At 42.7% G+C, this 25,405-nt stretch overlaps 2 protein-coding genes and 2 long non-coding RNA genes across 6 annotated transcripts in view; 2 read left to right on the forward strand and 2 right to left on the reverse strand.

Moving 5' to 3' along the window:
* Positions 1-25,405, forward strand: part of zmp:0000001082 (integrin alpha-L) — a 162,302-nt gene that overhangs the window by 74,609 nt on the left and 62,288 nt on the right.
* Positions 8,232-12,530, forward strand: LOC114839775. The gene is made up of 7 exons (XM_029122025.2): positions 8,232-8,446; positions 9,158-9,831; positions 10,081-10,126; positions 10,219-10,310; positions 11,370-11,480; positions 11,791-12,067; positions 12,209-12,530. The coding sequence occupies exons 1-7, from the start codon at positions 8,417-8,419 to the stop codon at positions 12,419-12,421; spliced, it is 1,443 nt and encodes a 480-aa protein (XP_028977858.2). The 5' UTR covers positions 8,232-8,416; the 3' UTR covers positions 12,422-12,530.
* Positions 15,487-17,956, reverse strand: LOC109616132. Of its 3 annotated transcripts, none has more exons than XR_004576131.1 (6): positions 17,935-17,956; positions 17,326-17,593; positions 16,703-16,900; positions 16,532-16,618; positions 15,976-16,229; positions 15,487-15,564 (listed from the first exon to the last, which is right to left on the reverse strand). It is a non-coding gene; the product is annotated as an uncharacterized LOC109616132 (long non-coding RNA). The 3 variants fall into 3 exon arrangements; XR_004576130.1 differs by lacking the exon at positions 17,935-17,956 and having other exon boundaries at positions 17,326-17,420; positions 17,512-17,666; XR_004576129.1 differs by lacking the exon at positions 17,935-17,956 and having other exon boundaries at positions 17,326-17,666.
* LOC117594869 lies at positions 18,391-23,519 on the reverse strand. Its single transcript, XR_004576132.1, has 5 exons — positions 23,401-23,519; positions 19,430-19,542; positions 19,286-19,333; positions 18,636-18,852; positions 18,391-18,488 (listed from the first exon to the last, which is right to left on the reverse strand). It is a non-coding gene; the product is annotated as an uncharacterized LOC117594869 (long non-coding RNA).

Genomic DNA, 25,405 nt, shown 5'->3' on the forward strand with positions numbered 1-25,405 from the left:
AGTAATTGACTCTGTTAGGCACGAAGATAAAACATAGACTTTTTTAACGGTGTTGCCGGCTTGGCGCTGGGTAAATTCTTGAATTTATGTGATCTAATTAAACGAGACCTGGTGACATAAGGAGACCTTGTTGAACCTGTGTAAAATTTTGAGTTTGGGGTTGTTGAATTGGGAGCGAGCGAGCTCAAGCAGTGTGGTTTTAAACAGGAGAAAGCGTCCATTAGCGCCAATTCTGTAGTGACTGGGGAATGTGGGGAGGATTTTTTATTTAAACTGAAAAAACTTATCAGAAAGGTCTGTTTGAAGTAACACATTCACGAAGTATAAGTGTCCGCCTGAAAATGGTAGAAGCCTGGCTCTATATTAAGTGAATTAAGTGTAAGAAAACAAACAGATCTTTGAGTTTTACTCTGTGGCAAAGGGGGTGGGGAAGTGGGTGTAAACTAATTGTGTATCGTGATTGGACTGGAGCAGCAGACTGCGTCTAGACCTGTGTGAGGAAGTTGTTTCCTCTTATGAACAAAAAGTAACACTGGGAACAAGGTGTAATTGTCTTAATTTACTCAATCCAGACCAACTAAAATAAATGCTACAATTCTAATAGGAAATACTCTAATGTTAAAACAACTAGTAGTTAAAGGAGCAAACATTTAATAAATCTCCCTTGGGATTTACAGACAGAATCCCCTGATCTCCATCATTGTGAACATTAGAACATCAGACCTGAAAAAGTAAAAAGTTACAGAGAGAAGTGTTCAGGCACCAAACTAAGATTTGCTTAAAATTAGTATCCGCCTTGAATTAGTGCACGGCCTTTAGCTTCCTTTCCTTATTTACATAAATGTTCTAGTTTCATCCATTTCTTAAAATTTTTATCTCAACATAGATTCATGCTCGTTCAAATATCCAAGTTAGATCAATTTTACGCTTGGTTTTAAATTTCTTTTCTAGATTTCCACAATAGGTTAATTTCTTCTGCTTCTGTTTAGAATTTATTTGTTATTTTTTAGAACTCCCTAGTTTCATTTATTTCATTTTATTTAGCAACTTTGAATAAGAAAAGAGAAATCATAATAAATAGACAATAGATTCATTTTACATTTTTGTTTAAAATTGTATTTGTTATTCTAAGAACTTTCTGGTCTCATTGATTTTTATTATCTTTAGTTTCAAAACACTTACTGATCACAGTCTAGGATAGCACAATGGTGGACAAACAGCCCCTAGAGTTATTCCCAAACAAAATAACAGAAGACTGGAAGAATAAGATTTTCAAAAGAATTGAAGCCACCACAGAACCAAAACCAGGTAGACTCATTGGGGTTAGTAAAGAGAGAGATTCAGACTCAGACATCTCCAACGAAGAATTAAGAATCCTCAAGTTACATTCAAAGCCCACGGCACCCCCTCCTTACAGGGCACCTAACTCCCTCTGTCCGCAAGTACAGGCCCCGGTCATGCAGGTAAAAGGAGGGATCCTTGAATTTGATGAAATTACTGTGGCAACCCAAAAACTGAGTGAGATGCTGTCAGACGTCATGGTGGTGACTCAAAATGCACAGCAAATGCTGAGCGATGCAGTTCAAAAGGCTGTCGATGCAGCATTGAAGAATCCCCCAGTGGGAGCCACGCCTTCACTCACAGGGCCAACATCGCTGATGGGACCAGAACCAGGTACGCCACACCAATACCCCATGCAGTACCAAAGACCACCACTGCTTCCTCTTAATCCTCCAAGGAGAGGACAGAATAGGATGAGACCAAGAGGACACAGAGGTTGCCACAACTGTGGACAGCTCACACATTGGGTCAGAGATTGTCCTTCCGCGGGTCCACCAGCACCCATGCCTTATGGCTCACAAAGAGGAAGAGAATCATCGTACAGTAGGGGACCATCACACTCAGAAGGATGGAGAGGGAGGAGCAATGATGGGGCCCAGAGAATCCAACTGCAGGTGTTCCCACCCCACCACACCTTCAACCAATAGGCACCGGCACAAAAGAGGGAACAAATTGAGGCTCCTAGAGTTTTGAGGAATATAGGAAAAAATAGTAACTTCAGCCATAACCAGTTTCAATACTAGTGTTGGAATGTACTTGGAGTATGAAATTGTATAAATATCTTTGATGCGTTTGATGTTGGGAAAGCAAAGTAAGTGTTTAGTTGTTTGGGTATGTGAGCAAATGTTTCTTCGAGTGTTACTAGGTTTTCCGGTGACTGGCGTTTCCTTTCGGTGACGGATGCGCGGCCTGGCAGGCTGTTTGGAGGCAGATGGACGTGGTAACGTATGAAAGTTGCAGAAGGCATAATATTAAGTTGTTTGGAAGGCGTAGGCTACAGTATGTAGAAAGTGGTGACTGATGGAAGCTTTGGGAAGGTACAGTTTTCATATGCTTTAGCAAACTATGTGGTTGGGTTTAGTATGTCAGATTTGAGGGTTTTGTGGAAGTTGATAGAGGGATTTGAGAAAGTGTGGAAACTATAGGTAATTTTTTGAGTATTTTAGTTATAAGCACATGCAAATAGAATGATGTCGTTTTGTTCCATGTCCTGACAACCATTCCCTTGCAGCTAGCCTATTGCGTTGCGATTAGTACAGGATTTTAGGCAGTTAGACTGTGAGAAGGAGAAGTTGAGTGCTCCTGTATATAGTTAAACTTTATCTACCTCAACATAAAGCTGGAACTTATCAAGGAAACCTGATCACCTTCCTCGGTAATAGCCAAGCTTATTTAATAGCCAAGCTTATTTAATAGCCAAGCTTATAAATCTATGGTATTTAATTAAATATTACATGTAGTCCAAGAAACACTTGAATGTTATATATGCGTTGATGATAATGTGTAAAACCGTAAGGCCCCAAGGGGGGTCTCACGGAAAAGTAGGTATGCCTTAATCAAGGCCTACCACGTGGTACCTGACTGTTGCGTGCTGAGCTGTTCGCTAGCACAAGTGGGTACGTCTGAAACCTAGTGATAAATTAGAATTTGGTACAATGATTTTCTAATCTGGTAAAATAGTCTCATGGTTAACGTATTATTTTCACTCTCATATATTGAATAAGTGGTAGAATGAAGTTTATCCACATGGTGATAAACATTAAGGAGACACGCTGTGTCCAAAGAGGACTGAATTTGAATCCAATATAGTCATAAATCTTAAAAGGGTAATAAACCTAAACCGAGTTTACTCCCCACAATCAAAAGTTAATGTATTTTAAATGCTGAATTGAGTTTGGTTAATTAATATAGTTTCACTTTGTTTTTATTTACAATTATATCTGGGATAATACTGGTGTTTTCAAACCAATGCCTGACACTCGTTAATGGAGTAAATTCTAAAATGGTAAATTGACGAATGAACAAATGGGGTATAGATGTGGAGGTGTTTAAGGCCTACATTGAGTTTCCTTTGGATTACTTATTGTACCTTGATTTTAGTGACGTCATGCATCTGGTTTTGTTGCAGTCTACATCCTAATGAGTGTACTGTTTGAGGATTGATACCAAGGTTTGACATGGTATCAAGAGGATGGATTGTTGTGGAAATTTCTTTATACAATGTATTCTCACTGATTAAAGGACTAAGCCCCACTGTTAAGATAGGTACAGGAATGTGTGGGATCTGGTATTTGCATAGGGGGCATCTATTGTCTGTCCAGATGCAGATCAATGGGTTTTAGAACAAGATAGGAGAAAATATACAACAGGGGGAGTAAGGTCAGTTTGCCCCTTTGGGTAAACACAACAGTAAACATTATGGCAGATAAGGTGGGGGAAGATAGCATTTGACTTGTGTGATAGAACAGAAGGGAAAGGTGTTTGAGACAGATGGCAGCATCTTACCACACCCCTTTTCCTATGTAATAAATACTGTCGAAATGATGTTTTTATTTAGAGACTATCCACTGTTACTTTGTAACCTGTATACTTTCTCCTTGCAAGCAAGATTAAAACCGTGTATTGCGCAATTGATTTCTCCTGTCTTACCTACCATTTTCATACAACTATTTGGATTTTAGAAATTGCCATCACACTACCTAATATTTTCTAATCTCCCTCAGGGAGGGTGTGTTCCGCTGTTGTTTTACTTATTCTGATGTTCAATTCTTGACACTCTACCGTTGTTTCAAGGCGTGAACGTGAGTTCCTCATTTCATTTTGGAGTTTTTTATTTCCCAACCATGCTAAACATGTTGCTGCACATGGTTTATAGAGCCGGCTGTCATCTGTCCCAGTTTTCCACAACTCAAACTTCTCATCTAGACACGATTGCCATCCCTCCTTTATGGGGACTACTACCATATTTGCCAAGCCTGCTCTAGAGCATATTAAACAATCTTCCATTTCGTGCTGCCTGGCTGTATACTGAGCCCACCTATACCACCCGTATTTCTTAAATACCTCGATGTGATCATCCTCCATTCTCGTCGTGGGACTTTGAGTGGGTACCTCAAGCAAGGCCTGTTCTACGTGGTCACGGGAAGCCAACTCCACCCTTCCGTCCCTGGGGCAGCTTGCCGTCCTGCCCTGAATGCAGGGGCTGAGGGCTCCTTTTCTACTGCCACCGGAGGAGATGACTCCTCCCCTGAACCGCCCTCGTCTGGGTTCCACCATGCTATTGGATAGCTCTTGGTGCCGTCTGGGAATCTGGCAATGGTTAGCTGGAGAGACAACTGGTGTTCGTTATTATGTTGCACGGCTATATCCCATTTGCCCCTTGTCTCATGTACAGTGATCACACATTCACCTGTAGACCAAATTCCTTGACCGTATGAGACACTGTCTGCCCATGAACACAGTGTGTCCCCACTCTGAGCGCGTACCGTTATTGTTCTCTGGGCTTCATCACTGGTTTTAACGGGTATTCTAACTTCTCTAGCTTCGAGCACACCATGCTCTATCTTCCCTTTTCCCTCGTTTCACATTCTGAGTCGTAGTATTTACCCTACTTCCATCCTGAACACTTGCTGCCCTCGGTCTTCTCCAAAGCAAGGAGGTATCGGGGTCTGTACTGCCTAGCTCTCTATCCCACGCTAGACCCTATTCCTCCCCGTTCCTTTTGCCCCAGCCTCTCTATCTTTGATAAGGTGGGCTTTACTCTTTCAAACAGCAGTTCTGCTTTGGCTCTGGTAACAGAAGCTGTCACGTTCACTGTACACTTCCTTCGACTACACCTTACCAAGTACTTTACACTTTGAACCTTCTCTCTATCCTGCGGGCCACATTCTCCTATTCCACTGAGCCCCACAATGTTACATTGTTGCTCTCTTTCTTCTATCCATCGTAACCATGTGGTTTCATTCTTGGTACCAAATGTAACTGTGCTAATGAAGACTGTGATTTCTACGTCTGCAGTTACTAGACGGTGGGGCAATATTCCTGCTAACAATGCTGCTGTACATACCTCGTTCCTCCTGTCAAGGTCTGTGTCAGGGTTGCAAGAGTCAGAAATAAATGATATATCATTAGTCAAAGTCGGTGAGACCAGCGGTAAGATGTTGTCTCCTACTGGTGTCGGGCGGACGTGGCCCCCCTTAGGTGTCTTCTGCGGAGGCACCAATTGCAGGATCTGCTCCGTTGTTGTTTGTACATTCTCCCCTGGAATCAGTAACACCGACCACAGCCCCAGAGCTGTCAGCAGCAGACTGGACATGAGCAGCCTCCACTCCTCTGGACATGAGCGCCTCTGCTGGGCTCAGATTTCTCCGGCTGAGGTACCAGTTCCTCTGGCATTGAGGGTGCCACGCCTTCCCCCTCTTGCCTTTCACTCCCGCCTGGAAGATCAGCATTCTCATCCTCTTCATGTTGTCCCGCTCCTTGTGGGACCTTGGTGCAGTGGTTGAGGTGGTACCAAGTGTCGCTGCCCTCTACTCGTACCGCCGTCGTCGTGGCCTGGGTCAGTCCGAAGGGGCCGTCTCTCCTGGGCTCGTTCCACCTCCTCCTATAGACCTTGATGTAGACCTGGTCCCCTGGAACCACTGCTCTGGGCTGATCGTCCTCTGGCTCCAGTACCCACGCACTTTCCTGTTTGTGAATGAGCTCATGTATAGTAGTTAGTTGTCGGATATATTCTCTGAATTCCAGTTCCCTTCATGAGGGCCCCGAGGCACAGGCACAGGCATGGGTCGACCCGTAAGCATTTCATGCGGTGTTAGATGCGTGGTTCTGTTAGCTTCCATGCGACAACTCATTAGTGCTATTGGTAGAGCATCAACCCAATTCAAACCTGTACTGGTACAAATTTTACTGATCTTGGCCTTCAGTGTGCCATTTGCTCTCTCCACCATGCCCTGGGACTGGGGGTGGTAAACACAACCCAGCCTCTGCTTGATGTTAAGATGTTGAATCACCTGTTTCAATGTTCTTTGAATAAAAGCTGACCCATTGTCAGAACTGATTTCTGTTGGTATACCAAATCTAGGTATCACCTCCCTTGTCAGGAACTTTATTACCGTTCCTGCTCCCTGGTCCTTCGAGGGGGTTGCCTCTATCCATCTGCTGAACCTGTCAATTACCACCAGCATGTACCGTTTTCCATAGATTGGTCTGATCATATCCACATAGTCCATGACTAAGTGTCTGAACGGTCCTTCTGGTGTAGGAATGTGACCCAATGGCGTCACCATGCCCTTCCTTATGTTATTTTTCGCACATACTGCACACTCTGCAAGGGCTACATCTACCGTTGCCTGCATGTATGGTGACCAAAACCCCTGGTGGTTGAATTTCCTCATAATATCCCCCCTGAGCGCAGTGGCCAAAACCATGCGCATTATTGATCAAAAACCTAAGGAGAGCTGTGGGTGCTACCACGAGACCTGTATGGGTCCGCCTCAAGCCTGCAGCATCAGTGGTAGCACCCCGCTGCAGCCACAACTGTTTCTCATACACGTTGGCCATTTCTTGCATTCGAATCACATCAGCCATAACAGGTGCTGCCTCAACCAGTATCAAAGGAGCTAGGATGGATGAATGACACTTGGATGCTAGTTTAGCGGCCTCATCAGCAGCGTTATTGCCCTGGATGATGTAGTTGTTGCCTTTCCAATGTGCCTGACATTTACCCTCCCCTTCTCTGCATGCAGCCGTCAACGCTTTGAGTTCGGCTAGTTGAGCAGAACATGGTTGTGGACAGGCTTGACTTATGATCGTGTGGAATTGACCCTGAGGGTCCATCCTAACCACAGCAAATCCCGCGTGATTACCGTCTACATCTCTGTAGCAGGAACCATCCACAAATAACTCTTCCTCTGCTCCCAGAATGGGGAGTGAAAGAAGGTCTGGTCGAAGTCTGGTAAAAGTTAATGACTCGGCCACACAGTCATGAGGCTCTCCCTCAAATTCCAGGGGGATTCTCTCTGCTGGATTTACAGTGGTGCATTTCTTAATGGTAATGTCAGGGTAAGTCAACAAAGGCAAGTAGTCTAGAAGCCTAGCATTAGTCAATAAAAACTTTCCACGCTCTATCAGCTCCGTTTGCTTTATGATGGGTGTGAATAATTACTGGATAGCCCATGGTGATGGTGGATGCTTTGTCATATGCATATTGAATCGTTGCTAGGCCTTGATAGCAAGGTGGGTACCCCTGTGCTACAGAGTCGAGTTTTGTACTGTAATACGCTATGGGTTGTTTCCTTCTGCCACTACACGTGTCTTGCATTAATACTGCTGAAGCGTAACTCTCGGCCCTGTTGGCAACATACAACAAGAAGGGCTTTGTGTATTCAGGTGTTCCTAGAGCGGGAGCAGATTGCATACCTTGTTTAATTTAATGGTCGCAAATACTGCCAAAGCATCACAGTTCCAGTGCAATTTGGCACTGAGCTGCTGCTGTCCAACCTCTTTCATAAGCCCTCTGAGAGGGGAAACCTTAAGGGCATAGTCCTCTATCCAATCAGAACTGAACCCTGTCTATGGAAGTAAATCTGTGCCATCGGATTTTGAATTAGAATTTGTAGCACAGAATTTTCTTACATCGAAATTTGAACACTGAATTTTATTTTACATCTAAATCAGACTTTGAATTTTAAAAGCCATCGAATTTCTAGCACTGAATCTTTTTTGCCTATGACAATGTTTACAAAATGTCAATGTAAAAATAATTTGATGTCTGAAAAAATTCAGTGTAAAAAAATCTACATCTCAAAAGATTCACTGTAAAAAAATTCAGTGTCTCAACAAATTCGGAGTAAAAAAATTCGACATCTGAAAAGATTCAGTGTAAAAAAATTCAATGTCTCAAAAAATTCAGTGTAAAAATAGTCACAGGCAACATCCGGGTAACCAAGGAGAATCAATCGATCCCTGTATCAAATCATCCAACATCTAGCCAATCAAGTTTACGTTCCATTGTTCATGTGACGCCGAAACAGGAAGGCGGTGAAGTTCAGGTGAGCTCTGGTCAGAGCTCGGCATGGCTCAGAACACACATGATGGTGCTTCGGTGAGTGTACACTTTATTTACCTTTTTGTTCGTAAAAGTCATTAATATTTACCGGACACGTTGCACATTAACATAATTTGATTAACAATGTCTACGGGGAACTTTTAATTATGTGGCGTTGGTTCAAAATGTGTTAGCTATTAGTCAGGGTTATGTTAGCTAGCTAGCTAGCTAGCGTTATCTTAGCTATTAGCTAACTTTATATTAGCATGGTTTATGATGTGGCTGGTAAGAAATATCTGACTGACAGTTTGTTTAACAGCTGCCTATTAAGTTACTAGCTATTTCACTTTACCCAAAACATTAAAAGAAGGCGCAAATTATTTCATTAGTGTTAACTGGTAACAGCTTGGGACGTGGTTGCTCGTAAGTTAGTAGCCCCATTCACACTGTCTTTGCAAAGTTACGTTTTTCGCGCTAAATTACATAATCGCCGTCATGAAACTGGACGCTGTCTGACTCCCTCACTCGCGGGACAGAGGCTGTTTTCCGAGGGAAAGTAAGAATCATGACGTCCACAACAGAAGACATTTATAAATTAGCAATTTTAATATGAAAATAAATAAGCTCAGCTCTGAAAACCCACTCAGATATTCATGAGATGTTAACTTACTTGAAACAATAATATTTTTTTTGTATACTTTAAGAATATCATGCTTATCTTTATTTTTTCCATAAAATGTGCTCACTATGATTTTGTTTTTCTCCTAGGAACTCCTGCTTAATCAACTTTTAGAAAGACTTCGCTCTCGATTGGAGCATATCCTGGGACGCATGCCTCTGGATCTGGACTTCTTAGAGTTCACTTGCACACAAGAACTTGTGTTTTTAAATGCTGTATCCAGTCAAGTTACTGTTTGTCCAGCTATTTTAGATTCACTGACACAGCTACACAGTCTTATCAATTTGGAAAAAGACAAAAGGGAGCAACACATTGCAGTTGTGCAGTTTGAGCAAGGACCAGCTGGGCGACAAAGAATGGTCATATCCCCAGAGTACCTTAACAAACTTCTGGAACTTAATTTGTCTGTTCCATGTATGGCTAAACTTTTGGGGATGTCCAGGCGCACAGTATACCGACGCATGGCTGAGTCTGATCTCTCAGTTAAGGCATTATACAGCACTATGACAGATGAAGAGTTAGATCAGTGTGTGAGAGATATTAAGTCGAGGCAGCCTCACTCTGGATATCGAATGATGAAGGCCCTTCTGCAAGCCAGAGGACTGAGGGTGCAGTATAATCGTGTCAGAGCCTCCATGCACCGTGTTGACACCACTGGTGTCATAAGTAGGATGGTTCACGTAGGATGTATTGCTCGACGGACCTACTCGGTTCCAGGACCCCGGTCTTTGATGCACATAGATACAAACCATAAATTGATTCGGTAAATTCTTAAGCAATCTTTTTGACAAAATGCATACATTCAGTGTGTTTGTAAAGTATGTGGTAGTTATCAGTATGCACCATAAGACATTTTTTATACTGCTTTCATGTTACTGTATATGCACCATCACAGTTAACCTCTTAAAATGGTATACATCTAGTCTATTACATTTAGCAACTGTCTGTAGAACACTTTTTCTTACTTGCAGTATGTTATATACAGCTGACAAATTGTTTTTTTCTCTTTCAGCTACAACATTGTTGTCTTTGGTGGTATTGACGGTTTTTCCCGTAAGGTAAGCACAGTTGTTTGGACTAAGAGTACACATTTGTGTAATCATAAAATACTTGAGTGTCTCATAGACGTGTAATTGCATTTGTGCTGCAGATAATGTATCTTGGTGCAGCCACCAACAACCTTGCATCAACCACCCTGGCTTTCTTCCTAGAATCTGTTGAGAAGTTTGGTTTTCCTCTCAGGTAAATGCATGTTTTAAACTGGGAGTTTTTACTCTACAACAGTACAAGCAGTGGCGGAAAGTAACTAAGAACATTTACTCAAGTAATGTACTTAAAGATCACCTTCAGACAGGTTTTAATAAGTATATAATATTAATTAAAATTAGATTTTCAACAAACTCATGAACTTTCCACTGTCAGCAGATAAATGTGAAAACAGCCCTTTAGGGTCAAACTCTGAACACGTATCGAATTCTGCACTGTGAAACTCTAACTGGCAACAAGAAGAAACACTATTGTTTGAGTCGAGGGGGACTTTTAAGTACAAATTTGAGGCACTTGTACTGTACAGTAGTTGAGTACTTCCATTCCACTACATCTCAGAGGAAATATTGTTCTTTCTACTCCACTACATTTATCTGACAGCTTTAGTTCCTTTTCAGAAGAAAATTTGACACAATGGATAATATAACAAGCTTTTAAAATACAACACATTGTTAAAAATGAAACCAGTGGTTTCCAACCTTTTTGTTCATCTAATCTTAGATTTTTTCTGAAATATTGGATAATTTGAACATTTATGGAAATCAAACCATGTGAGAAGTTTGGATAAAAAAATCTAAAAACTGAAAACACGTGTATTTCTCTGCTGACCCTTTGGGGGTGGGGGCAGCACCAGGTTGGGAACCACTGGTCTAAACTAGCTTACTCTTTATAAAGTAGTGTAAAGTAGCTACTGGAGGTGGAGCTAGAACAGTTAACATGCTGCTCTAACACTGATGTTTCACTACTAAAAATCTAATGATGTCATATAATATATCATTCAAAGGGAGCAAACTACTACTTTCACTGCAATACTTAACTACATCAATATCACATTAATTGAATAGTACTTCCACCTCTGAGTACAATACAGTGCCCAACACCATACCACCCCACACAAGTATAATCAGCAAAACTAAAATCTACATATACATTTTAAGAATTTAACCAATTCCTTTGCACTGTGTAAATAAGCAACCAATAAACTTTACCAAAATGATATATATGTGATCTTTGAAAGTGTTGTGTCTACTTTAGGGTTCGTGCTGATCAGGGAGTGGAAAATGTCGACGTTGCACGCTTCATGTTTACAGTCCGTGGCACTGGAAAGAGCAGCTTTATATCCGGGAAGAGTGTTCACAACCAAAGGTTTGTTCAATGGAATAGATACTGCTAATTAAAGCTGCCACCTCACTGATGCCATGTAGTGGTAGTATGTTAACACACAACTGCTAGCAGGAATACTTTAATTTGCAACGGTGTAATGACATGCAGTATAGTACATAACAAGATCTAATTCTAATCTATTTCTAATTTTGTGTTTATGCATAAACACAAAATAAAGAAAAAAATTCAAAGACTTGGTTTTAACAATGTAATCCGTTGGGCATCTTTAAAAAAAAAGTGCATTTGTGGATAAAAATCTTTTTCATAAATCTTTTCAATTAAACTTTTACAGGATTGAGCGGCTGTGGAGAGACCTGTGGGTAGCTGTAACATGCATCTACTATGATGTTCTCCACTACTTCGAAGAAGAGGGCTTCCTCAGCATAGCCAATGAAACACACCTCTTCTGCTGTCACTTCGTGTTTCTCCCACGCCTGCAGGATGACCTAGATACTTTTCGCAATGGTTGGGACAATCATCCGCTGAGAACAGAAAGCCACATGACCCCTAACCAGCTGTGGGAGCTGGGTCGTACACATTACCCAATTCCAGGACCAGATAATACAGAGGTACATAGAAATATAATGTGATTTGAATGAATAGTGTGGTTCATGTACTTGGAAATTTAATTAGAAGCCAAGATCACATTCTGTAGTATTTGAAAGTGTGCCTACCTTTACTGCATACAACTCAAAATGCTCCATTTGTAGGGCATGGATATTCTTGACATTGAGTGGGAAAACAGCGGACTTCCATTTGATGACCAGTCAAGCATCATTGTTCCAGACACAGCATGCCCCCTGACCGATGGACAAATGACAGCTTTCAGAGATGCAGTTAACCCAAGAGCTGCATCCCAGTCCTTTGGCTGCGATACTTACATTGCTGCTGTTCAATTTTGTGAGCAGTTTCTTGGTTTGTGAAAGAACTGATCAGAATGACTTAAGTTTTGAGTTGAGAGAGACAATTAATAATTTTTTGCATAATTTGAATTATTATTATTATTATTGCTTTGGCAAGAGAAATAAAAAGAGGAAGGTGCAGCATAGTAATATTACAAAAATGAAACCAGTCCAGTTCATTTCACTTTAAACACCTTTGGTTTACTTAATGTAACACAAGGAACGTTACAAAAAGAGCTTTCACCCCCTTATAGTTCACGTAACGCCTGCTTCAATGTTATCAATCTATTTATAAAGCACTTTTTACAACAGCAGTTGTCACAAAGTGCTTTACAGAGACACCCGGCCATAAACCCCAAGGAGCAAACAACAGTAGTGTTGAAATTCAGGGGCTAGGAAAAACTCCCTAAGAAGGTCGAATTTTAGGAAGAAACCTAGAGAGGACCCAGGCTCAGAGGGGTGACCAGTCCTCTTCTGGCTGTGCCGGGTGAGATATTAAGAGTCCAATTGGAATAATAAATTTCTCTGGGCTAAATCCAGAGTATATTTGATTTTAGACTAGGTCAGAAGTATGACCAGGTGGACAAGGACAGGAACAGCAACGGTCCCCCCAAACCAGGTACTCCGCAGGTGTGGGCCAGGACCTCATCTCCTTCTAAAATTTAAAACTGGAGGAAACTGAGAAAAGTTAGTAGTACATCCCTCATTTTTCCCAGCACAATAATATAGCAGCGTAACACCTTGGAAACTGAGACGGGGGGGTCCGGTGACACTTATCAGTGCAGAGATGGTTTACAAAGAACATGTTAAACTGCAAAACTTAAGATATATACCAAATTTTACTGGGAAAGCTGACCCTAATTATTACTATTTTCTCAGTAACACTTAAGGGCCCCCTATTTCTCGTATAATCAGCATATAAACAATTTATTACGGATGCAGTTGTAAGGACATTGTGCATTAATGCATTGGTCAACAATTATAACTTCTATAAAGACATTTTATTCTACATGAACACAATTTTGGTTATCACATTTTTCTTCTCACTGGTTTAAGTAGGGTGGTCTGTTTCAAAAAGACCTATGCCTAAATCACAAAATAATTCCATTTATGACAAGTTACGTAAACCTATTAAAATAACATGAATGAAAAGGTATATCAACTGCTTAACAGTCTAGCCATTTTATGATTGATTACTTAACTCAAACAGGTTTTAAGTCTGAAGTTTATAGTGTACTAAATTGTCAAAGAAAAATAAATGGCTGCTCATTTTTATTGCACTTCTCTTTCGCTGTCCGTCCCCCTTACACCGTGTGAAAGCATCATGAACCAGGAAAAAGCAATGCATTATTTTGAACATTGAGGTTTATTCCCAAACCTGAGATGGAAATTGGGGGGGGAAAATATAGCATTTCAGTGGTTATGCGAGGGCTTCACAGGGGTTCAGAGTCAAAAGTTTACCTCAATGAACTGACCTTTTATTGCCAAAGGTTACTGCAAAGTACTCTCAGTAACAGTGTGAAAATATATTCAGTATACATTAACAACTTCCTGATTGTTTTCTTTGAGTGTGAGAGTTTACAACAGGTCTTTTAACAGAACTAACAAGCTTAAAAACAAACATTTTAACATCAAATCTTGTCTTACAAGGGTAAATACAAGCCAAATGTCACTCACACAAGACCAAATCCTGTATGGCAACTGTCAATACAGGCCAGGATGTCACATTTAAAAGATGTGTAATCCTTGTAATGCCCTGGGATGCGCAAGGTCTCAAAGCAAGTGGAGGCTGTGGGGTATCTGCCCTCGACCACTTCTACAGAGAGACTCGGTGGTAGAATCTCCCATCCGGTCCAGAATTTGACCAGTTCGGTCAGTTCAGTTGGTGTTGCTATGTATGGAGTAGATTAAAAGGAATAAAAAATATGTTTTGACTTTAGTCATCAAGATAAATGGCCAACTATGAATGAGACTGGTTGGACTCGTCTCTTGAGTTGAAAACAGCAACATGACTTTCTTGAATTTCTTGAATAAATTAATGTAATGTTGCTGTTTCCAGCTCAATAATGAATGTGTAAAGTTCATGCTGAATATTTAAATAGCTATACAGCTTTTATACTACTTTAACAGGTAACCAAATAATATTTAAATAGCACTTCCAAGTGTCTCTGTACACCTACCATTAGCAATGAACTGTCGAAGATAGCCTGATATGCGGAATTTGGTGTCAACTGAACAATCGTCGTCATCGTCACTATCCTCATGAGGCCATGTGAGTCGCTGAAGTAGTACCTGCGTTGAAAAAAAAATAGAAAAATGACTAAAGTCTTTTCCATGCCATCTTAAAATCGCATATAATTTTTTATCAAATATCAATTGTGGGTTATGTATGTAGGAAAACAAATAAGATTGAAAACAGACAGCTCTACATGCTGACCAGGTATGAACCATAATATTTACTAGGAAAATTACACCACAAGATCAGAGTAATTAAAATTAACCTCAGGGCTGAAATTTCCTGCTCCCTCTTTCGGAAAAAGCAAGGCCACTGTGTCAGGTCTTTGGGTCACCAGTGTCCACATTGGGGTTTCTTTAAGACCTCTTCTCAGCTGCTTAATTTGCCTTGTGACACGTCCGATTACCTGTTAATAGTAATAAGACAGAGAGGATAGAACACGTAACATTCCTTAGTTAAAAGCTTGAAGAGTAAGATAGAAAGACAATCATTCTATTTGAATACATTTATTATACTTCAATCCACTGGTGAATGAAGAAATACTGTTCTCCTGCATACTGATAAAATTCCTTGCATTTGCAGTATTAAAAGACCACCCACCATCTTCTGTTTCTAGGAAAATAACTTGGTACATAAGTGATGCATTTTAACATTAGGTTTTTTTTTTACCTTGAGAATAAAATAATCAGAAAAAAGTGCAACAATTTAATTTTGTCAGACACTTTGAAGAAACTTAGCAATGTGCATTTATAACCAAAACTTCACTCACAGGATAAAAAAAGAATTGACTTTCACTCACAGCATGGATCAATAGCTTCTCAAAAAGCCATATCCTGTTTTTCTCAGTTTGGCAAGGGAGGTCCCAGGCATGGGCCAGGTCCTGGACACGCTGTTTATCCTTATCTGACAGTATGGATCCCCCATCAAGCTTCAAGACAGAGGGAAACTGATTAGGAGATTTGTAATGCCAGATACTACAGGTGGGGGACAAATTAAAAGAAAAAACAGAAATACTTAATTCGTCCACTGTATGTGCACTTGCAAAAAGTAATAAATATGAATATTAAATAGTGGATCCAAATAAGCACCACCCTCTATTTTATTTACAGATTACTGGCATTTTAGCAGCTCTAATATCAAGATTTTTATATACTACTACATTTACAGTATTACAAAACTAAGTATTACAAATCTCGTTCACTCCCTCATGATTTAAAAAGCTTAAGTAAGCCATATATTAACCTCACTCAATAAGGATAATGGATGCACAATAAAAGGGTGCATCCATTGTACATAATATCTTAGTGAAAGAAAAAAACCTTTTTCAAATCATACATACAAGATCGATTGTTTCTCTGATGTCCAGGTCTGGACAGTCCTATAGTGTAACAGTTGCAGTTTCAGGACTCCCACCAAGCAGGACATGAACAACAGCAGGGCTGAGCCCCAACAGGCATGGTCCTCCATGAAGAAAGGAGTGGCCTACCATTCTCCCCGCCACCATGAACATATCACTTTCCACAAGAAAGTGAGAGGCTGAGGGGACTAAATGACCAGGCTCTCCTTCAAAAAGCCGTGTAACATTTGAGTTTGCTGTTGAAGACATTAAAAACATGAAATAAGTATTACAATAAAGAGTAATAGGCTTCCGTCCACAGTACAAAGACATGCAGGTTAATATTGCTCCTACAGTCTGTTAGTACTGTCATAGACTGGAAACCGTAGTTCTCAATACAGGCATTATACATTTTGTAGAATCCTCTGAACTTTCATGGTAAAACAAACCAATTAAAATACGATACATTTCCTATAGACACTAATATATATATATAAAACGTAAACAACTTTGAATAAACATAGCATTTAGAAGAATATCATACACATAACATACATACCAAAATTGATGCAAAACCCTGACTTCAGTTTTTCCATGCATTTTGAGAAAAAGAAGCGAGTTACACCCTGTCCAATAGCACAATCTCCTGTAACACAATGTACGGTTTGACAGAATAAAGACAAAGGAAATACTTTATTTTTGGACCACTGTAACTTGTAATTGGAGCTACCTTCAAGTTTGCAATTCAGAGGCCGTCCCCATTCCACATTAGTTCGCTTGTAGAAGGAGATTAAGGCCATGTCCTGTTCAGCAGGACTTTTTCTGATGTCCATGCTGAGAAGTAAGGGGCTCTTCGTTTCATGAATACGGAGAAAACTGTCAGCACACTGAGATATGGCCTTGGTGGGGTCACTGATAGTTAACCAGCCTAATAAGAAAAAAACAAAAATGTAGTTTCATTATTTATGCTTGACTGTCAAGATAACAAAAAACTTTAACATTCAATATTCAAATCACAAGTAAAAGCCATCAAGCCTTCCTCAAACATAAACAAAGCAACTTAATAATCATTGAATGAATATAACATTAATGGGAGAACTGCTCTGAAGATTTAAAAGTATTATACTTCAAAAAAGATTATATCAAATGGCAAAGTACACAGCATAAACACCATTACTTGAGTCAAAATAGAGATATTCCTGGTCAAAGTAATAATATCATTAATGGCAAGGTAATCAATTAATGGTTTACATCTAGAGTAGGCCATGCTTTATAAATGCCAACTTTCCTTCACTATGACAGTTTATCTTCCTTAACTTTCCTATGCCACTGCTAACCCTGAACAGCACCTACCATCTGTAGCAGTTGCACAAGTTCCGGATGGTCCAGGCATTGCTGCTTGCTCTTCCTCAATTACAATGCTTTCATGCATCACCTCTTTTCCTGCCCTACCCAAATACAAATATTTCTGTGTTTAACTGATAGTGTAGGAATTCCTGACAAGAGAAAAAACATTAACAATACAAAGTAAATGGATACCTTTCCACACATGAAGAAGCGTGTACCTCAATAAAGTCAGTAGGAAACATTTTTGTGCAGACAGGACATTCCTGCATATGTGCTGTTGAAGTTACAACCAAGAACAGTGTTAATTTCAAAATAGTTTTTCTGCTGTTTAATAATATACAATATGCTCACAAAAGCTTAAAATTAAGAATTCTTACATTTTCTGTCTTCAGGCTCACTGCTTTCCACATTAGCCAGGTTATCATCACTGCCAACATACATGACATCACAAGACTTGAGGTGTTCTGTCAGGAGTGGAAGAGGAACTGCAACTCCACACTTCTGACATGTGGCTTTTGGCATGCTACTGAATGCTTCATCAGTTAGTGGTAGGGGATTTGTGCTGAGTTCCTCTTGAATTGGGGCTATGAATAGATTTTTACCCCCACGACTTACAGACTTCAATACCATGCCTGTATAGCTAGTCTCATCAGGAGCCACAAGAGAGAGTTTTCGGCTACCCCATCCACCTATAGTAAAGAGAGGAAAATTAGAACTTTCAACAGTATATTAGATATAGATTATAGCTAGGAGTTAAGTCAAAGCCACTACACTTCTTGTCTGACAACAGACCAGGCTGAAGAAGTCACCTAAAACAAAAGTCCAGCTTTTTAAAAAAAATTTTTTACTTAACTTTTACAAATATAGAAATTACAATCAAGCAATTAGTTGCTGATTTGCAGTTAGGCATGACCTAATAAAGGTTAACAAAATGTCTTAAACTGAACAGGCTTAGTAATAAAAGTTTTATTTAGGAACCATCTGTTCAATTATAAAGTAACAGTGTTGTGCATTGCATAATGTGAAGTTAGCTTCTGCAAATGTACTTCTTTATGATTGAGCAACACTAATACACAAACCTGTGTTGGCCTACCTGCAGATTTGTATAGCAGCCACCCACCAGTCACGGCCCCCAATTTTGGAAATAAAACTTTGAGGGCATCACATAACTGTAACCAAAAAAATGTATTCAAGATTTCCAAAGAGAGATCATTCAAATCAGAAATAGCATTCATCATACTGCATGGAAAAACTAGCAAATCCTTTGTATATTGTATTCCTCAGAATACAATATACAATACAGGTAGACTAAATACCTCTTCATGTGTCGTGCTTTCGTCTAGATGAGCAGTCCTACGGCCCAATCCTGCATGCATATGGTCTATTTGCTCCTACTCTTTTGGGGTTTTTTCACACTGCTTTGGCAACAAATAGAAAGCCACATCAAGTGGTTTAAGTCTCTTGGCAGGAACAAGATTTGCTGCAGGAAAGCGCCTCTTCCCTCTGCCCTTGATAAAAACACCTGGAAAGGACCTATAGAAAATAAGAGTGTAAAAACATTAACTACCACATCATCTGTAAAAAAAAAATCAAATTAAAGGAGGACGTTATTGCAAAAGGCGTATTTGAACACCGTCTTTCATGACACAGATAAAAATAGAAAACCATGGCACTGTATTGCATACCCTCACCAGTTTCCAATCAAGTGCAATCGGCAATCATTTAGACCTTCAAATCCCATTTTATATTTTTTTCTTTTCATAAACAAATTTCCCATTAGCCTTAATTGAAACAGGCCTTTATATATTTTACTGAAGTCACAAAAAATCAGATTTTTCTTCCAGAGTTTAATAACTTAGATTTGAACGTCTAAGCGGAATTTTGACTGTACAAATCAGCAGCATGTCAAAGTGTGTATAAATAGGGCTTGCATTTAAAATAGCAAACATCTCTCTTAAGTCTTTACCTGGTCATTTCCATTTGAAGTGATGGTCTCTCTGTATGCCTCTGTTCTCTGTAGGATTGTATCCAAAAATATGTATTAATCATCAATATATCTGCAATATATAGGTAACATAAGCCATATGTACATTAAAGTTTAATACTAAACCTCAGAACTTGATTTGTTACTCCACCACTGGCTGCGCACCGTTGTCTTTCAGACGAACTGATTAAATGCAGTAAGCGCCTGGCTGACTGCATAATTTCATCAGCCTGACTATCCTATCATCACAAATACAGGACAAAGGACATTACAAACCAGCAGCACAAAAATGATATTTTAAACAGCCAAACGTTACTAGAATTTAATAAGCATTATAGGAGTTTGGTGACACTTATATTATCGGCTGTCCATTTGTACCATTTTTAAAACTGTTTTGAGTCAAGTGAAGCAGCTCGTAACTGACCAGCTGTTAAATGTACTGTAGTCAGACATTTCTTGTCAGTCAGATCATGCTCGCTGCCACAGAACTATGAGTAACGTTACCAACAGTAAACCATGCTAATATAAAGTTAGCTAATAGCTACGATAACGCTAGCTAGCTAGCTAGCTAATATGTCATGTCATGTCATCTTCTTCCGCTTATCCGGGGCCGGGTCGCGGGGGCAGCAGTCTAAGCAGGGATGCCCAGACTTCCCTCTCCCCAGACACTTCCTCTAGCTCTTCCGGGGGGACACCGAGGCGTTCCCAGGCCAGCCGGGAGACATAGTCCCTCCAGCGAGTCCTAGGTCTTCCCCGGGGTCTCCTCCCGGTGGGACGGGACCGGAACACCTTCCCAGGAAGGCGTTCCGGAGGCATCCGAAAAAGATGCCCAAGCCACCTCAGCTGACCCCTCTCGATGTGGAGGAGCAGCGGCTCTACTCTGAGCTCCTCCCGGGTGACCGAGCTTCTCACCCTATCTCTAAGGGATCGCCCGGCCACCCTGCGGAGAAAGCTCATTTCGGCCGCCTGTATCCGGGATCTTGTCCTTTCGGTCATGACCCAAAGCTCATGACCATAGGTGAGAGTAGGAACGTAGATTGACTGGTAAATCGAGAGCTTCGCCTTGCGGCTCAGCTCTTTCTTCACCACGACAGACCGATACATCGACTGCATTACTGCAGAAGCTGCACCGATCCGTCTGTCAATCTCCCGTTCCATCCTTCCCTCACTCGTGAACAAGACCCCTAGATACTTAAACTCCTCCACTTGAGGCAGGCACTCTCCACCAACCTGAAGCGGGCAAGCCACCCTTTTCCGACTGAGGACCATGGCCTCGGATTTGGAGGTACTGATTTTCATCCCCACCGCTTCACACTCGGCTGCAAACCGTCCCAGCGCATGCTGAAGGTCCTGGTTAGAAGGGGCCAACACGACAACATCATCTGCAAAAAGCAGAGACGAAATTGTGTGGTCCCCAAACCTGACACCCTCCGGCCCCTGGCTGCGCCTAGAAATTCTGTCCATAAAAATTACGAACAGAACCGGTGACAAAGGGCACCCCTGCCGGAGTCCAACATGCACTGGGAACAAGTCTGACTTACTGCCGGCAATGCGGACCAAGCTCCTGCTTCGGTTGTACAGGGACCTGACAGCCCTTAGCAAAGGACCCAGGACCCCATATTCCCGAAGCACCCTCCACAAGGATGCCGCGAGGGACACAGTCGAATGCCTTCTCCAAATCCACAAAACACATGTGGATTGGTTGGGCAAACTCCCATGAACCCTCCAACACCCCGTAGAGGGTATAGAGCTGGTCCAGTGTTCCACGGCCCGGACGAAAACCACACTGTTCCTCCTGAATCCGAGGTTCTACTATCGGCCGTATTCTCCTCTCCAGTACCCTGGCATAGACTTTCCCGGGGAGGCTGAGAAGTGTGATCCCCCTATAGTTGGAACACACCCTCCGGTCCCCCTTCTTAAAAAGAGGGACCACCACACCGGTCTGCCATCCCAGAGGCACTGTCCCCGACCGCCACGCGATGTTGCACAGGCGTGTCAACCAAGACAGCCCCACAACATCCAGAGACTTGAGGTACTCAGGGCGGATCTCATCCACCCCCGGTGCCTTGCCACCGAGGAGTTTCTTGACCACCTCAGTGACTTCAGCCCGGGTGATGGACGAGTCCACCTCTGAGCCCTCATCCTCTGCTTCCTCAATGGAAGAAGTGACAGCGGGATTGAGGAGATCCTCGAAGTATTCCTTCCACCGCCCGACGACATCCTCAGTTGAGGTCAACAGCTGCCCACCTCTACTGTAAACAGCGTTGGTAGGGCACTGTTTCCCTCTCCTGAGGCGCCGGATGGTTTGCCAGAATCTCTTCGAGGCCAGCCGATAGTCCTTCTCCATGGCCTCACCGAACTCCTCCCAGGCCCGAGTTTTTGCCTCCACAACCACCCGGGCTGCAGCCCGCTTGGCCTGTCGGTACCCGTCAGCTGCGTCAGGAATCCCACAAGCCAACCAGGCCTGATAGGACTCCTTCTTCAGCTTGACGGCATCCCTTACTTCCGGTGTCCACCACCGGGTTCGGGGATTGCCGCCTCGACAGGCACCGGAGACCTTACGGCCACAGCTCCGAGCGGCCGCTTCGACAATGGCGGTGGAGAACATGGTCCACTCGGACTCAATATCTCCAACCTCCCTCGGGATCCAGTCGAAGCTCTGCCGGAGGTGGGAGTTAAAGATCTCTCTGACAGGAGACTCGGCCAGACGTTCCCAGCAGACCCTTACAGTTCGCTTGGGCCTGCCGAGTCTGTCCAGCTTTCTCCCCCGCCATCGGATCCAACTCACCACCAGGTGGTGATCAGTTGACAGCTCCGCCCCTCTCTTCACCCGAGTGTCCAAGACATACGGCCGCAGGTCAGATGAGACGACAACAAAGTCGATCATCGACCTGCGGCCTAGGGTGTCCTGGTGCCACGTGCACTGATGGACACCCTTATGCTTGAACATGGTGTTCGTTATGGACAAACTGTGACTAGCACAGAAGTCCAATAACTGAACACCACTCGGGTTCAGATCAGGGGGGCCGTTCCTCCCAATCACGCCCCTCCAGGTGTCACTGTCGTTGCCCACGTGGGCGTTGAAGTCCCCCAGTAGAACAATAGAGTCCCCAGTCGGAGCACTTTCCAGCACCCCTCCCAGAGACTCCAAGAAGGTCGGGTACTCTGCACTGCCGTTCGGCCCGTAGGCACAAACAACAGTGAGAGACCTATCCCCGACCCGTAGGCGCAGGGAAACGACCCTCTCGTTCACCGGGGTAAACTCCAACACATGGCGGCAGAGCTGGGGAGCTATAAGCAAACCCACACCAGCCCGCCGCCTCTCACCATGGGCAACTCCAGAGTGGTGAAGAGTCCATCCTCTCTCAAGGAGTGTGGTTCCAGAGCCCAAGCCGTGCGTAGAGGTGATCCCGACTACCTCTAATCGGAACCTCTCAACCTCACGCACTAGCTCAGGCTCCTTCCCCGCCAGCGAGGTGACATTCCACGTCCCTAGAGCTAGTTTCTGTGTCCAGAGATCGGGTTGTCTAGGCCCCTGCCTTCGACTGCCGCCCGATCCTCTTCGCACCGGCCCCTTATGGTCCCTCCTGTGGGTGGTGAGCCCACGGGAGGGCGGCCCCACGTCACCCGTTCGGGCTGAGCCCGGCCGGGCCCCATGGGGGAAGGCCCGGCCACCAGGCGCTCGCATACGAGCCCCAACCCCGGGCCTGGCTCCAGGGTGGGGCCCCGGCTGCGCCATACCGGGCGACGTCACGGTACTCATTATGTTGTTCTTCATTAAGGGGGGTTTGAACCGCTCTTAGTCTGACCCGTCGCCTAAGACCTGTTTGCCTTGGGAGACCCTACCAGGGGCATATAGCCCCAGACAACATAGCTCCTAGGGTCACTCGGGTACTCAAACCCCTCCACCACGTTAAGGTGGCAGTTCTTGGAGCTAGCTAACATAACCCTGACTAATAGCTAACACATTTTGAACCAACGCCACATAATTAAAAGTTCCCCGTAGACATTGTTAATCAAATTATGTTAATGTGCAACGTGTCCGGTAAATATGAATGACTTTTACGAACAAAAAGGTAAATAAAGTGTACACTCACCGAAGCACCATCATGTGTGTTCTGAGCCATGCCGAGCTCTGACCAGAGCTCACCTGAACTTCACCGCCTTCCTGTTTCGGCGTCACATGAACAATGGAACGTAAACTTGATTGGCTAGATGTTGGATGATTACAGGGATCGATTGATTCTCCTTGGTTACCCGGATGTTGCCTGTGACTATTTTTACACTGAATTTTTTGAGACATTGAATTTTTTTACACTGAATCTTTTCAGATGTCGAATTTTTTTACTCCGAATTTGTTGAGACACTGAATTTTTTTACAGTGAATCTTTTGAGATGTAGATTTTTTTTTTTCAGACATCAAATTATTTTTACATTGACATTTTGTAAACATTGTCATAGGCAAAAAAGATTCAGTGCTAGAAATTCGATGGCTTTTAAAATTCAAAGTCTGATTTAGATGTAAAATAAAATTCAGTGTTCAAATTTCGATGTAAGAAAATTCTGTGCTACAAATTCTAATTCAAAATCCGATGGCACAGATTTACTTCCATACCTGTCATTCCTAAGAATGTCATCATTTGACTCACTGTTTGAGGAAGCGGTGCGCTACTCAATCCTTCTAGCTGACTTGGAGAGATGGCTTTCATCTGGTGAGCTATGGTTCTGCCCAGATACTCAACCTCTGTCTGACAGTATTGGAGCTTTTTTCGTGACACTTTGTGACCCCCCTCAGCTAATCTCTGCAACACCTTTATGGAGTCTGCATGGCACATATCAGCAGGTCATCGACATACTGAAGTAGTGTTCCCTCCAGGACAAGCTCCTCTAAGTCTGCTTTGAGGACCTGATTGAAAATGTGTGGGGAGTGTTTGAACCCTTGTGGCAGTCTCGTATATCTATATTGCTTACCACCATAGGTGAAAGCGAACAGATGTCTACACTCTTCCGCCAAGGGAACGCTGAAAAAGGCGCCACATAAATCCATAACGCTGAAAAATGTAGCTTCTGGAGGGATGTTGGTTAGTAGTGTGTGGGGGTTCCGGACCTCGGCTAAGCAATCCGCCACTTTATCATTGATGGGCCATAGATCATGAACCAGTCTCCACTTCTGCTTATCTGCTTTTAGAACAGGGAACAAAGGTGTGTTACAACCGCTAACTGTTTCCTCGAGCACGTCTGCCTCTGCTAGGCCCCCAATGGTGGGTTCAATACCTGCCACCGCCTCTGGTTTCATGTGATACTGTCTCTTCCATACCGGCTTGGCCCCTGGCTTTACTTTAATAAATACAGGGCTAGCTGACTTATCGAGCCCTACATCTGTGTCATGTCGAGACCACAACTGTACTGGAACCATCCGCTCCATCTCCCCCCGTAACTGCTCCTGCCTGTCTGCCGCTTTCCCCATCTGTACTTGCTGACCTGTACCAACTTCAACTTCCTGAGGCTCTCCAACAATATCTGCAAAACAAAGGATTTTAATGAGATCATTCTCAGGAGAGCAAAAGATTAGGGGATTGTCTGTTTGGACCCATGCAACTTGCGTTGCCTGTTTCATCATCGGGCCCAGATCTTTTGCTTTAAACCCATCGTTTACCAACAGTGTGATATGGGGGACTGATCCAGGTACATCAAACCAGTCAGCTATCAGGGTTGAACCTTCAGCATCTGATACTTCCATAGCCGCACCCTGTTTACCGATGACAAAGTACTGAGATAGAGCGTGAGCTGGCTTACCATTTATAGTATCCAACCACAACTGCTCAAAAATGCGCTCCTGATAAGGATCATATTTTAGAGTGCAATGGTAGGCTAATGTTGGCTGTCTGGCCCGTGGTAATTGTGCTTCAATGTAGGAACCCCATTTACCAGTGACTTCTCTAATTGCGCTTTCTATGTTTCCAATCCAATACACATTAGCCAATGGTGCCTGGTGAAGTGACATTTGAACACTGAATTTGTAGCCCCAGCCTGCACAGGGCATCCCTACCTAATAGGTTTACAGGAGTATGTTCGGATATTAAAATAGGAATTTCTATCGAG

The sequence above is a fragment of the Esox lucius genome, chromosome 9 (assembly GCF_011004845.1).
Source record: "Esox lucius isolate fEsoLuc1 chromosome 9, fEsoLuc1.pri, whole genome shotgun sequence".
Taxonomy (NCBI): Eukaryota; Metazoa; Chordata; class Actinopteri; order Esociformes; family Esocidae; genus Esox; species Esox lucius.

Excerpts from the sequence above, each read along its gene's own strand:
- LOC114839775 (XM_029122025.2), top strand. The coding sequence starts at position 8,417 with ATGGCTCAGAACACACATGATGGTGCTTCG. Across the intron at positions 11,481-11,790 it reads AAGAGTGTTCACAACCAAAG|GATTGAGCGGCTGTGGAGAG; the intron begins GTTTGTTCAATG and ends AAACTTTTACAG. Across the intron at positions 12,068-12,208 it reads CAGGACCAGATAATACAGAG|GGCATGGATATTCTTGACAT; the intron begins GTACATAGAAAT and ends CTCCATTTGTAG.